The sequence below is a fragment of the Protopterus annectens genome, chromosome 5.part0, assembly GCF_019279795.1.
Source record: "Protopterus annectens isolate FY-2018-M chromosome 5.part0, PAN1.0, whole genome shotgun sequence".
In the NCBI taxonomy this organism is placed as follows: Eukaryota; Metazoa; Chordata; order Ceratodontiformes; family Protopteridae; genus Protopterus; species Protopterus annectens.
This window is the reverse complement of record NC_056735.1, coordinates 1285032184-1285048074: the sequence shown is the minus strand read 5'-3', so window position 1 is coordinate 1285048074 and position 15891 is coordinate 1285032184. Positions and strand designations below refer to the sequence as shown.

At 35.9% G+C, this 15891-nt stretch overlaps 1 protein-coding gene across 1 annotated transcript in view; it reads right to left on the bottom strand.

Moving 5' to 3' along the window:
* Positions 1-15891, bottom strand: part of LOC122802353 (E3 ubiquitin-protein ligase SH3RF3-like) — a 2381113-nt gene that overhangs the window by 2275645 nt on the left and 89577 nt on the right. Inside the window, exon 2 of the mRNA XM_044071989.1 lies at positions 6592-6614. Within this exon, the coding sequence (XP_043927924.1) occupies positions 6592-6614 (23 nt within the window). The remainder of the gene's footprint in view (positions 1-6591; positions 6615-15891) is intronic.

The window sequence follows — 15891 nt, the reverse complement described above, 5'->3', positions numbered from 1 at the left end:
TCCTATTTCAACTAGTGAACACTGTAATATTCAGAGTGTGAATGTGAATTGTATATTTTTTTATCTGCATGTTTTTTCTTATTTTAAGCAAAAGTCAACTGTTTGCATTTTTAGCTTGGCCTGGGAACATACCTCTCAACCTGGAAACATCAAAAATCTGGACAGGGCCCATGAAAAATAGGTACAAATCTGTACACTGATTAACATCTAATTTGCATACATAGTTATGTAACCCCACCCACTCCAATGGAATTGTGGGATACCAACCACCAAACGCAAACTGAAGAACAGACAACCAAAATATGGCACCAGAGTCCCCCTGCAGCCATCCCAATGTCCCATTACCTGGCTATTTCACCCCATTTACCATAAACATGAATGTGTGCATACTGCTTTACTTCTACAATGATTATTTGGATTTTATTTTTACATTTTGCAGCACAACAATGCAGAAACACTAATAGACATCTGGTAAACAAAGCAATACTGTCTCACAATGAAAATAGGCTTGGCATTAAAACTTCTCTGCCCTTGAAACTCACATTCATTGAAACAGCACTGAAACCCACACCACATCCAAAGAAAATGCATCTGGCCAGTGGTGGATAAAGATTACCTTTGGGCTGTTTTAAAATCATTGGCCCCTTGTGCACAAAACAAGAACCATACATGTTTTCTTTTCTTTGATACACCTTCCTGACTTTATTAAATGATATTCCTTGTATAATACAACATACTTGTTAGACAAAGCACATGTTAAATTTATTATTTTTCCAGTAGGCTGTACTGTAGGCAATGAAACAAAATGCATGAACCAATAATAACAAAACTGCCCAGTTCAGAACATTTCCATCATAAAAGTCTACTTCCACACCCACACTATAAATACAGTATCAAAAAGGAGGTGGGACTCTTCTGTATCATAGTGCTGTGCCTCTCACCAAACAGAAGAGTATGACTGATATTTGTAAACAGTGATGCAAATACTGTCAACATATATAACTAATAATATAAATAATGATTATAATGTTATATACAGAATGCATTGTAAACAGAGCAATGTTTAATTAAATCATCAAGTAAGTGTTTTGCCAAGCCTACCTGTTGTTTTAAGTCCAGACAGCTACCTGGCTGTGATAGTAAGAGCAGGTTTCTTTAATAAGTTATTGGATGCAAAACATGAAGGCTGAGGAAAGCCCAATAAGAGAAAATATGCCCTTTGTGGAAAGTGACTGGGAGTCTAGAACTTAGGTTCTGGGAAACAGGATCAAATATGGTGATGAAAGACTGGAGGAGAAGAAGATGGAAATCATTCCTGCCAGAGGAATCCAGAATGAGAGACTGAGAGAGAGAGAGAGAGAGAGAGAGAGAGAGAGGGGCAGACAGAAACCAAAACACACTGCTCCCCAGCAATTAAGACTGAACCAAAGTTACTTGCTGTACATTTAATTAACCAAAAGATTCTGTTTTGATTGGAAGAATCTAATTTGCATCTGTACATAATAAAATGCAAAGCTGCACTAATCTTCCACAATATATATGTAACACACAACTATATACATATATTGTGTGTTGCTACACAGTCATTTCCCTACTGTACAACTGCACAAATGCACGTCTTACTTCAGAAGTTAAAAACAATGCTAAAATACATAGCCTAGTTCACTTAAAAAACTTCAAAAGTAAATGATAGAAGGCTTAAATATCAAGAACAATTTTTCCAAATGTTATAAAAGTAAATCCATAAAGTTCACAAACGTGAATTATATCATAAACTATTCTTCAATACACTGGAACATGAACTGCAAGCAGCTGTAAGCTGCAAATCAACAGACTAGAAATGAAAACTTCTTAATATGTGTTTGATACAAGAGTTGGCAAATAAAATAATAGTATTAAAGTAATATGCTGTAACTATATTTTTTAATGTTGCATACCAGTTATATATCAAGAATAAAATCTGCAGCTTAAAGATTTTACTTGGTTTTGGAAACAATTAAGTTTGAAAGACACTTGAATATGAAATGTAGACCATCAGCTGTAAAAGAAACTATTAGATCTAAAGTGCAAATCTAATAAGTTCTTCATAAGTAATCTCCTGGTCAAATGTCTAAAAACCTAGCTTCATAAGAACAGCAGTAACAAGAGAATAACAAACTTAATGGACATCAACAGAAATGGAATGTACACAACGCTCAAACGCTCAATGCATGTAGTGACTTATAGTCTCATTAATGTTTACAAATACGACACTAAACGGCACATGTTTCTTTGTTTACAAGTGGTAGTGCAAGAAAGGACACAGAATTAAATTGTGGAAGTGGAAGGTATATCAATTCGATTGCCTTATATTCAGTCAACCTACTGGCCCTCACTAGTTTTATTCTTTTTAAATAACGGTTCCCCTGCTGCAGCGACGTACATGCACAGAGCTTTGACTATGGTTATCTTTAGGCTATTATGTAGTCCTCCTTTCTCCATTCAAAAAGATTTTATTGATCTCATATAAGTTAATTAAAGCACAGCTGGCCATGAATGAAGCAAACAGCATGCACAGACTCAGTACAAATAAAATTAAATAAAAAAAAACTTCAAGCAAACTCCTGTTTCTAAGCACACTAGTCTAGAAGTACACAGATTTGTTTGCACGAGTGCTGCCATTTAAATAAAAAGACAGTTTACACACTCCTGAAGTACAGTTTCTCCTGCTTTAAGGCAAATGCTGTTTTTTACCTGGAGGAGCCGAAGCCGAGCCATCCGTGCATACTGCACAGCTGCAGACAGAGTCAAACATTAAATAAGTAAAGCGGGAAAACAAACCAGCCATTAAACAAGGAAACCTGAGCCGGGGGACAAAGCTGACATCATCGCGCACACTCTGTTGATGACGTCAGGAGAAAAAAAAAAGAAAAGAAAATCGGAAATTAAAGGGGCCATGCGGGAATTCGTGGCACCCCAATATTTTGTCCTCAAAACCGGTATTTACCTAGAAATTAGGTATGGTTGAGAGGTGTGCCTGGGACCTTAATCTTCTGGAATCCCTCACAGTAGTGGGAGAATTGTGAGCTTCTACAAGATCTGAGCCTCATTTTTTTAATTGCTACTCCATTTTTACTGTTTGCATTTTACTTGGTCTGGGGATGTTAGTCTTGTAGTGTCACGCACAATAGTGAGAGAATTGGGAATTGCTGCAGGAACTGAGCCTTCTATATATGCTTATACTACATTTTTACTTTTTACTGATTGGATTCCTCTCTATCTCATCTTGTATAGCTTGTGCTCAGTTCAGAAGCATTCATTTGCAGTGACCTGTTTAGATGCAGGCAGCAAGAGTTGTAATTTTCTATATATAACTACCTCTGCTATTTTCCCAGTATATAGCTGAGTGTAAAACAGCTAGTTTGTCAACCAAAAAACATTACCCCAAGAGTGTTGTTTTAGATTAATCACAGACATCTTCCCTAGCCCAATAACTCCAAATTAAGTGAGTTACAAACCCAATTGCACCACCCTTTGGAGAGCGCAAAAAAGAGTATCCATAGCCATGGATGTGCACTTTCCTTCTGTCTCTGTAGTCAGCCGAATGGAAATGGGGATCCTGAGTCAATATAGCAGTTCTCTCATGTTTATGGATAGTCATCTTATTCTTTACAGATTGACACAGTCTGAAAGAGATGTAATTACACTATGTGTTTGGAGGCAAGGCTGTCACATACAGATAAAGATATCTCCAATCAGGTTGCCAGTAATACACACACTCTGCACCTACAACACATTAAACACACAAATTCACATATGCTGAGGTCTTAAATACAATCTACCCAAATGTCAAAGGCTTCCCATATGCTGCCCTTAACAGCCTCCCAAACATTCTAAAAGGACAATGCACCACAGGACACATACAACTGCATCTCACAAATGTTTCAACCTGTAAGGCCTTAAGGCAAACTACCACACAACCCAATGCCATTGAGAGACTCTGTTGTGAGACAGTGACACCCCTCTCACTCATCCCTAAGTCTCTTCAAATGCAATTTGTACCAATGGCTGGGACATCAGAAATTCACCCCTGGTATGATATTTGTAACTCTTATGGACAGGGGCAGCTTGTAGATGTCGTGAAGGACAGGCATATATCAAAGTCATTGTAGTAAATGGTCACTGATTATTGGGAAAATTGGGGCATGAATGGCTAGGCTTAAAAAGATCAATGGACATTAGCCTATTAATTTGCTAAGATCTATGATAGGCTAATGTCCATTGATCTTTTTAAGCCTAACTAGGAATTGTCTGCATAGCATCAGACTGATATAACACTGTACAACTATATATCAGTCTGATGCTATTCTTGGTGGAGATAGCTGCTGAGTGGGTCCTACTTCTCCATGTAAGTCAATACAGTATCTTACACATTAATAATAGGTCCCTACTATATTTAGATGATATACATCAATGATATTAGAACACACATTGGCTATGGACATAACTGATCTAATGTGGACACACCAATGAGGACTGGAGGTTACATCCTATACAAAAAAAACAAAAAAAAACAAAATAAAAAAACAGAGCAATAGCAATGGGCAGGCAGTCTGGAAAACCAAATAATAAAATAAAAAATACAAACATATGTGACACAGTCTGGCAGTTAACAGAGAGGATTAAGACAGTGAGCTGTAGTTTCAATGTTACAGGGTGTAAGAATTGATAGGAATGTACTATACTGGAATTAACTGGAAACAACAGAAATGAGACTGAAATGAAAGTTTTTATCTTTTACCCAAACTTGTGTTGAAGAGGTGACAGTCTCTCATGTATGGGTCAAGTCTTTTTGTACTTTGACAGAATATATGCTGCAAACACAGTAGTTTGGTTAATAATACTTTATTAGATGTTAACAATATCCGAATGCTGTCTTTAATAACAGTACTGATCTGGAATGCTGGATAATAGTAACAGTGCTGATAAATATATCCAAAGTTTCCGCACATATATTCTGATTTTCCTGAATAATATTAACTGAAATCATCTTTTCCTCCTGAAGTATGAATATTTACCCTGAGTTATTTACTCCAGCTTGAGTGTCTGTTCTGCAGTTCAAAAGCTAACTTCCTCTCTGGAATGCTGGATAATCTTTTCTGTATGTCAGTCTGAACTAACTTAATGACTTCACTGACCGTGTCTGAAGTATATCCTAATAATACCAAAACTCTGTAATGTTTTACATACCTCTTTGTCCTTGGTTTCCAAGTCTTGTCTTGCATGTCCCTCATAATCTATTCTTATCTAGCATTCCATTGCAAGTACACATCTTTCTCTTGAGAATGGAACATTCTGTATTTCTGTACATCTCATACTTAGCCAGCAAGATTATCTTTTCCCTTCTACTGAACTGTATGCATAAATGAAACACAAGTCTGACATTTTTTTTAGGCCTGTTCTACCTTATGCCTAACATTTATTTGTTAACCTGGAAGGTCTGACTTGGAACAAAGCCAATTTTCAGTAAAGACCCAGGGAGAAACACTCCAGATGCATGTCTTTGTAACATAGGAGGAAACCAAAGCAAACCCACACAAATGCAGGAAGAACATGCAGACTCCACACAGAAGGCAAGCCAGCCAAGAATCGAACCAGAGAACCTCTTGCCGTAAGGCAACATTGCTACTGCTGCACCACTGAGCCATTACTTTAAACTGCAAGCCCTCAGTATAACAGCTTCCCCTCAGGTCTCTGACGAAAATTTGCAGGGACCTTTTTTTGCTGCTACTTTACAAATATATCATATTTGTATTACTAGCTACTGTAATCTGGTTTGAATATACAGGCTTTACACCACTTTACTCATAATCTGCAGATCTGTAATGATGTCCTTTATGACTTCAAAGGTACTATTAGCTAATACCTCCAACAATTTGGCTAATTTATGTAATTCCCAAATAACTTTAACACTGCCACATGCAGGAAATATACCTGCTCGATTATCCCATTATCTAAATTCATAGTCTTTAGAATCTCTAAGTCTAAGTTCTGATGTTATGTGTGATATATTTAAAACCTGCACATTATTCTGAAATGTCTTTTTTATACTGTGGTTTCTAAACTGATTGGGTTAGGTATTCTTTTAGACCTGCTGTTCTAGAAACAGAGTGGAGACACATCATCACCCTGTCTCTGCGCGTCTTTATTAAGTTAGACAAAGTACAAACTGTTAACACTGCCTATTTTTCTTCCCTATCTCTGTCTGCTGTAATGGTAAAATTTATGTATCCTATTATTTATATATTTAGTGTATTTATTTATTATATACTGAAATCCATCTGGAATATACTGTACTCATCTCATGAATGAGTATGAATGTCATATTCTGAAACTTGACTGAAATTTACATTAAAGTGATACATATTTATACCGAACATCTAAAATAGCTGTGTATAAATGTTATATACTAGAAACTAACTAAACTAATGCTAAAGGAATACCTTTTGCCAGTGTTACATGAACACAGATAAAAGCACAACTGAAAACTGGTAAATGTTATATTCTGGACAGACAATGGCTATGGACATAATTGACTTAATGTGGACTTACCAAAGAGGACTGGAGGTTACATCCTATACAAAAAAAAATAGAACATTAGCAATGGGAAGGCAGTCTACAGAAAAAAGGAAAAACATATGTGACACAGTATAATCAGTTAACACAAAGGATCAAGTCAGTGAGCTGCAGTGTCTGTGTTATGGGATTGGATTCCCTCACCCCTCATTTGTCTCCTGTGTAACCTGAATCAAGTCACATAAGCAGACAGTGCTTGAGGTAAATGGGAATTGTCTGCATGCCTTTTAATAACCTATGTACATAAAAAAGCGCTGGGAATTTTTCTGGGTCTTCTGACAAAATAGAAGTTGCACTGTGATGATGTGATGCCCTGGAAGAGCAACTTCTAAAAAAATGTGAGGTCTTCTGATATTACATAAAAGAACGCACACAATTCTACTGCCACTAAGACACATTATTTAACTACAAACTACTACTGGCAGTAGAATTGTGTGTTAACTTTTATGTAACAGAAAATGTATCGAGATGCTGTAGCTTTCTTATGCTAAATATGCAGAATTCTAAAGAGATGCTTCTGATTCAGGAAAGATTTAGTCATTGGTCTGTAACTGCAGGGAATATGAGAAAGAATCACAGTCCGTGGAACTCTGAGTTAAGGATGTAAAAATAAGCAGCTCCCATGAGTAACAGTAATATGTAAAATACTGTGTTCACTTTCTGAGGATTTTATTGTATTTAACTGATCTAATTGGGGCTGCAATGGTGCAGCAGTAAGCATTGTTGCCTCACAGCAAGAGACTCTCCAGTTCAATTCTCGGCTGGAGCGCCTTCTGTGTGAAGTCTACATGTCCTCCCCATGGTTGTATGATGTTTAAAGACATGCAAGTAGGTGTGTGCATGAATGGGTGCGCTTTCCTTGAAGGTTGGGCATTGGGCTGGAAACTCGGCATCATAAAATCCACTGCCAATCATTAGCAGACTGGAGTTCCGCTGTGGGGACCCCTAACTGGGAAAAGTCGAAAGACTTTTTTATAGAAAATGATCTAGTTACTGCTGGTTCCTATATGAAAAAAATAATAGGAACACATTAGGCAAAGTATCATTGTGAGCATAAGATGCCTAGCCATGTACACTTTTAATGAGGCAAACTTAAAGTTCTTGCCACTTTTTTCAAGTGTTCGCCTCCTAGATTAAGCAGGGCAGTACATGATAACCCTGGTGCAAATTTGTGTCAGTCCATCTAGTCATCAAGACTAGCCTTAAAGATAACCAAAGTATAACATTGATTGACCTGCAGTGGTAACTTATTCCATAGGCTGGAAGTAAGTGGAGTTAGGAACCTATCTTTCTAGCTAGTCTTATTTACTTGTTGATGAGGATTTAGATCCTTAGTGCAGGTGTTTGCAAAGAGAATTCCAGCTTATTGCTGACATGGTTTTTCAAAGAAACAAGAGGTCAAATAGTATTGGGTCTTTCATGGCTTGAAAGGTGAGACTCAGGTCACCTTGCAGCAACCTGTAGGCTACTGAGCTTAAGGACAGTCATGCTTATCCATCAAGGTAGTTGTAGGATTTAAGATGCTTTATTTGATTGCTTAGAAATCTATGGGGCCTTTCCAGTTCAGCAGTATGCCTGGAACGGTACACACCAAAGGGGGTACTGTATTCAATGATGGTTCTGAGAGAAGAGAAGAGAAGCCTATCCCCGTACCATGACCCATACCCTAACCCTAAGGTCCATGATGACAGCAGCGCAGTGAAGGACATAGCAATGTCCTCCACTATGGTGCGATAGTCATGAACCTTAGGGTTAGAAACATGGTAAGGGGATAGCTTTACTAACTATCCCCTTACCCTAACCCATGCCCTAACCCTACGGTCTGTGACTATCGCACCATAGTGGAGGACATAGCTTGTTTTTTATGTCCTCCACTGTGCTGTGGTGTTTTCGGTGAAGTGCACTTACGTAAAAGTTCACTTTCGTTAAAGTGAACTTCCGCAGATGTGAGGCTTCCTATTACAAGTTCGAAGTACTGAACTTTTGTTCTTGTAATAGGAATCCATATGGATATATATATATATATATATATATATATATATATATATATATATATATATATATATGCACACACACACACACACACACATATATATATATATATATATATATATATATATATATATATATACACACACAGACATACACATATATCTATATACATATAGATAAATATAGACATAAAAAAACATACATGCACATACATACACACACACACACACACACACACACACACACACACACACACACACACACACACACATGCACACGCACATACACCCACACCCTCACCATACATTCAGACATAAATACATATGCTAGTGCATGTAAGTCTAAGACACTCTGACATACAGCAGTCCTGGACTTTTAATAGAAGAGTATGGGTCGGGGGTGTTTCCCCACTCAGAAATGTTTTTACCATAGTATCAGGAGCTTCAAGGCCCACTGGTTTTCTTTCTAAACCACACTTCACTAGCAGGACCCAAAATTTGGGGTTTCACACTTTGGGTAGGGAGCATTCCCATGGTACTTTAGTAATCTATTCCATTTAAGTATCTACAGGGGCAGTGTATCACACCACATTTCACTGCTAGGCATTATAATGAAATAAGTCTAAAGACATAATGAACAGGGTCTCAACAAGCCATTTTAAGTAACATAAAAAAAATCTTACTCTGTGTAATCTCATTACTTTCTGGCATACTGTAATCATCCTTTTCCATATCTCGTGTCTGTTATAGGAATAGATGAAACTGCGAAATAGCAACCAACAAAAACCTTTCTCCGGTTAAAGGTAAAACACAGAAAGTGGTTCACGTAGCTTGAACAGCGACAACAACCAGCAAGTCTATTAGACCCAGTAAATTGCCAACTTGGGCCACGTAACTGAGAAACAGTAGTAAAACACACAATTCCACATCTGATAATGCTCACTCCAGTCCGTGCATACACCACAAACGCCAATGGTTACGAATCTTCTTTATTGTGACAATTTAAAAACACCATATACTGAAAACAATTTCACCGGTTTAGCGCTTTCATCTGCCAAGCGCAGACTTCTTCAGAACTGGTGAATAAAAAACAATTTCCCTTATTTATTTGACTTTTGGTGCCATTTCTGTAATTATCTTAAAGCAGTATGCAGTTTTCTGAATATAAACAGTATGTATATAACTTTTCGTTAACCTTTCTAATTACTTACATTACATTGGTTTTAATAAATGGGATGATATATAAATATCATGAGGCAATAAAACAATATCCTAAGTAATGACACAATGTCATAGGAATAAATATAATACCATACAATTGATGTACTTTCTCACTTAATGAACAATACCATGAATGCATAAGATATATGATATATAAATTCCAATACATATAGTGTAAAATACACATTATAATTATACGTAATGATAGTATAAATATAAATGATAGTATGAATAGTATAAATAGTATAAATATGCAAGAATAATTAATGATTAATAAGTATTATAAATATGATAAATATTATAAATAATATAAATATGTGACCTAATGTTATGTATCATAAATTGATTAATAAATATTATTTAAAAATTGCTTGAAAATTACTAAAATTTTTAAAAAACGACATTACATGGTTAAAATAAATAAAAGTGCATTGTTATAACTTGAAATTAATTATGCATCCAGTACCAAAAAAGGTTTAATGCTGATATATTCATTAATACCTGGACTCCTGGTTGAGTCAGTCAGCATCTGCCATTTACTTTCCTTACAGGCTAATCTAGTTTTCCAGTCACCTTCATAAATATTTCCTAGTTCTTGGTCTATGACATAAAATAAAAAGATATGATTGTCCCCATTTTCCTTAATATGACCATATAAAATTTTACGTTAGGTTTCTGGATGATATTTTCTTGTTGTGGAAAGGTCATGAAGAAAATGTTAAGGATTTCATAGATTATTTAAATAAAACTACAAATTTTCTTACATTTACTTATGAAACCAGCAATCAAGGTATTGCCTACCTGGACACTTATATTGGTTTAACAAATGAAGGATTTACATCTAGGGTATATCGGAAAAATACTTTTTCAAATGATTATTTATTTTACAGCAGTGAACATCCGCCTTACATTTTTAAAAATATTATTAAGGGACAATGTATTAGGGGGGCTAGAATGTCATCCAGTAAAGATATCTTGGATAAGGAAATGGAATTTATCAGTGATTTATTTATAAAAAGAGGTTATCCCACCAAAATGATAAAGGAAACGACTAAATATGTAAGTAGCAAATGGCAAAGTATATATCAGTCGTTATTGGGTAAAGTGTCAGAGGTTAAAGACACTATCAACATTATTCAGGACAACATTGGTAGAGTATGTGTCATTACTTATACACCATACAGTAATGTAATAAAGGAAATTATTAGTAAATATTGGGACATCATCACTGTAGTGGATACACATAGAGAAGTTTTGGGGAGTGCACCCAGAATAGTGTATAAAACAGGTCCGAACATAAAAAGGTTGTTAGAAGGAACGAAATACAAGAAAACAGCAAAACAACAGGAGAAGATGGCAACAAAGAAATGTGGAAGATGCAACCAGTGTAAATATATTTACACAGGTACGCATATTCAATTGGGGGATGTAAACAGGACAATTATTAGAAGTATAGGAGGACACTGTTCTAGCAAACAAATAGTGTATTTAGCTTGTTGTCAGATATGTTCGGCCTATTATATAGGCAAAACAGAAAGACAATTAAAGAAACGGATTTATGAACATTACTACAGAATCAAGAAGAAAGATTGCAAAAATGCCCTATACCGACATATTAAGGAAAATGGGGACAATCATATCTTTTTATTTTATGTCATAGACCAAGAACTAGGAAATATTTATGAAGGTGACTGGAAAACTAGATTAGCCTGTAAGGAAAGTAAATGGCAGATGCTGACTGACTCAACCAGGAGTCCAGGTATTAATGAATATATCAGCATTAAACCTTTTTTGGTACTGGATGCATAATTAATTTCAAGTTATAACAATGCACTTTTATTTATTTTAACCATGTAATGTCGTTTTTTAAAAATTTTAGTAATTTTCAAGCAATTTTTAAATAATATTTATTAATCAATTTATGATACATAACATTAGGTCACATATTTATATTATTTATAATATTTATAATATTTATAATACTTATTAATCATTAATTATTCTTGCATATTTATACTATTTATACTATTCATACTATCATTTATATTTATACTATCATTACGTATAATTATAATGTGTATTTTACACTATATGTATTGGAATTTATATATCATATATCTTATGCATTCATGGTATTGTTCATTAAGTGAGAAAGTACATCAATTGTATGGTATTATATTTATTCCTATGACATTGTGTCATTACTTAGGATATTGTTTCATTGCCTCATGATATTTATATATCATCCCATTTATTAAAACCAATGTAATGTAAGTAATTAGAAAGGTTAAAGAAAAGTTATATACATACTGTTTATATTCAGAAAACTGCATACTGCTTTAAGATAATTACAGAAATGGTGCCAAAAGTCAAATAAATAAGGGAAATTGTTTTTTATTCACCAGTTCTGAAGAAGTCTGCGCTTGGCAGATGAAAGCGCTAAACTGGTGAAATTGTTTTCAGTATATGGTGTTTTTAAGTTATCACAATAAAGAAGATTCGTAACCATTGGCGTTTGTGGTGTATGCACGGACTGGAGTGAGCATTATCGGATGTGGAATTGTGTGTTTTACTACTGTTTCTCAGTTACGTGGCCCAAGTTGGCAATTTACTGGGTCTAATAGACTTGCTGGTTGTTGTCGCTGTTCAAGCTACGTGAACCACTTTCTGTGTTTTACCTTTAACTGGAGAAAGGTTTTTGTTATAGGAATAGGTTCAACAAAGAATCTGAGAGAGCCCCCAGCACTTTGAATTTATTTGCATAATACAAAAGCCATGCCCTAGTGCCACTCTTCATGTTGTGAACATCAAACTGCATATAATAACATAATGTGTAACACATTTTAATGGATCTGCAAAGCTATACATAACACCAAGCCAAAGCATTATAGTAATGTTCAGGTCTTGCTATGAAACACTACTATTGTTTCCTATAATTTACGTATATTCATTCCTTGTTTCATACCAGCTATACATAATATGCAAATTAAGGGCAAGGGGTTGTTTATTCTAACCCATATCTATAATACTGAAAATTAAGTAGTATAAGCATTAATTTAAAGAGGTTACATAATGGCATGCTCATAGACTGCTGAAAATGCATGTGGTGTGTTTAACAGCATAGAACTTGCATGCAATGCTTTTCATAAGAAACTGTGTTTCTTTATGATGTACAAGTGTCCTTCTCTGTTCTGTATATTGCACATCACTGCTCATTTCCCCAGGCATACACATGGTAGCTTCTCAATACATGTGAACAAAAAAAGCAGCATTTACAAACTGTCCCAGGCATACTGTATAAGAAACAAATCCACAGCAATGAAACAAAATGTGTCCAGAAAGTGTTTTGAATCAACCTGTTTTTTACTTGTGTCTTGTACAGTATGTTTGCTTTTTCCTTCAGGGCTACATCATGTAATGTGAATAGCGAGCTCTGCTAATGCGTCCGTCTCTAGTGTCATAACATAGGTAGGTAGGGGTTTGAATCCAGCAAGTGGCAAGTGTGTGTGAAGGGGGGTTAGTGTGTGTGTAAGTGTGTATGAAAGGAACATCCCTTTAAAAATCTATGAACCTATGAACCTCACACTGAAATAAATAGGACATGCTGGAGGGACAGATTCATAACCCAGAGGCTCCCTTCACTCTGGAATAAAATCCCAGTCCAGGTTAGGCAGAGTCCCACATTGACTCTCTTCAAGATGAATCTTGATGAGTGAATGGGAGATCGTAGGTTTACCCCGGCTATCACTTCTGTGTCACTGTTAGACAGAGGCACAGTATACTAACCTCAAAAAAGGCATAGCAAAATTAATTTAAAATGGGTGGCGAAAGCCAAACACACTCTGGCTAGGCTTATAAATGCCCTAGGGCAGATAGCCTAGTATGAACCTATGAACCTATGAACCTATGTTAGGGTTTACTATTTCAAAATGTAAAGCATTAGAATGTATGGAAATATGATATCATTGTTATTTTTGTGGAAACAAACTTACATTTCTCACATATCTGTCCTTTGCTGAAGATTAATATCCTGACATTGTCTCAGAAACTGAAACAAGCATTCACCAGGAGAAATGTAAAGCTTTATCATGGCTCCATAAATAAACTACAACACAGGTATTTTAATGTATTATTCTCCTGTATGTCCTCGGAAACTTATGCCACAGCTGAGAGACAAAACATTCCGGTCTCAAATACATGCACTGATTTCTGTGCTGTGTGACTGACTGCCAGTGGTTTTCATATCTTCGTCCAATAATTACATCATAAAACATACACGTGATTATTGCAGCTGGTTGCTTATCTCATCACTTTTGACAGTATACCCTGACAGACCTATTTATGCTTGTAGTTTGAGAATTAACATAAAGTTAGAATTTTCATTATTGTAGTGTCTATAATATTGAGATCATGTCAGCAAAAAATCTGATTTTTTTCAAGCATCATAGTTTTCGGACTACATACATATTTTTAGCAGAAGTATAAACCTGCTACCATACAGTGTTTATTTGGATATGCTGTAAAGTATTCTGCTTGAGAAAATGCTGGTAAGAAAATGGGAGTATCTGTATTAAGTGTTATAAACATGTTTCAGCACAAGTGATTGTAAAGTCATGAACACAAATCCAAATGTTAAACATGACTGTTTGATCTCAAACTCATTGCAGTGATATCTGGACCAGCAGATTCTTTCTATTGTTTTGAGACCAGAGTTAATTGTTAGATTTTACATATATAATGTCTTTAATTGCTGTGGTTTGCTGACCAGGTGCAAGATCAAATATATGTTGAAGTCTGAGTTTCTGTTAGCCTGGGAACCTGAAGAATGATGTAATCTAAAATGAGTCAGCAGAGATGTATTATCAATTTAAAAGACTGTCTCAGAGAGAGAGAGCATTTTGGATTTTGTCTAAAGCTGACAACAACTTATCAGTACTCTGTTTTTGCTTTATATGTAAGTTTATTTAGAACTGTGATTGCTCTTAGAAGTTAGATAGGAATTTAATCAGATTTAGTCTAGCTGTTTTCTATATTTATGTCAGACTATTCTACAGTATTATTTTAAGCATTTCCCTGTGATTTCTGAACTCTTGACTATCCCTGTATAGTAAAAAGTATTGTCTTGTGTTTTTATTATTTATTATTAAATATTTTGAAACCTTTCAACTGTGGCTGTTTTGTGTAGAGATAATTTCAGCTCTAGAGTACATTGTATGTATATAGTGATAGTGTACAAAGCCACTCCAATAATCTTGTTGCTCAGTCACACTTACTATTTGGATATCAGTAATATTACACAGTGAAATTGGTCACCCTTTGGTAAGGGCCTTTTTAGTAGTTGATATTAGTGGTTGGTGGCAGTTGGTACTAACTTATAGACTGGCAGGAAGGGGCATAGCTGGAGAACCTGTGCCAGCCTTGCCCAGGAGTGTCTGTGTGTTTGTATATAGCTCATATCTTAAAGTGTGTGTGTGTGTGTGCGTGCGTGTGTGTGTGTGTGTGTGTGTGTGTGTGTGTGTGTGTGTGTGTGTGTGTGTGTGTGTGTGTGTGTGTGTGTGTGTGTGTGTGTGTGTGTGTGTGTGTGTCTGTGTGTGTCTGTGTGTGTGTGTGTGTGTGTGTGTGTGTGTGTGTGTGTGTTAGCTACTTCTTGGGTAGGGACACAAAAGCACTGGTTGGATAGAGAGGGTGCTGGGGGTTTTAGCTTGACCACTAGGCTGAGATCTATACCCTATAGCTGTGCCAGTGGGGAGTCTTACTGGGGAACTGGAGAGAAAGGGAGAAACTAGCCCCAGGCTGACTGTGATCTATGTGTGCTCTTAAGGGAAATTGTACTTTACAGTGTGTGTACTTGTTATCCGTTCCAATGTGGACACCCCTCAATGATGCTAGTGGTGAGGATTGAGGCTTCTTGATTACTCAGCCTGTGCTCGGGCGTCACACAAGGTATACATTTCCATCATTTTATCAGTTTGTCTTATTGTGAACTGCCAGAGTATGTGAAATTATAAGGGGCATACAGTGAAAGAAAGCCATGAACATCTCTGTATGCTCCCTTATGAGGAAA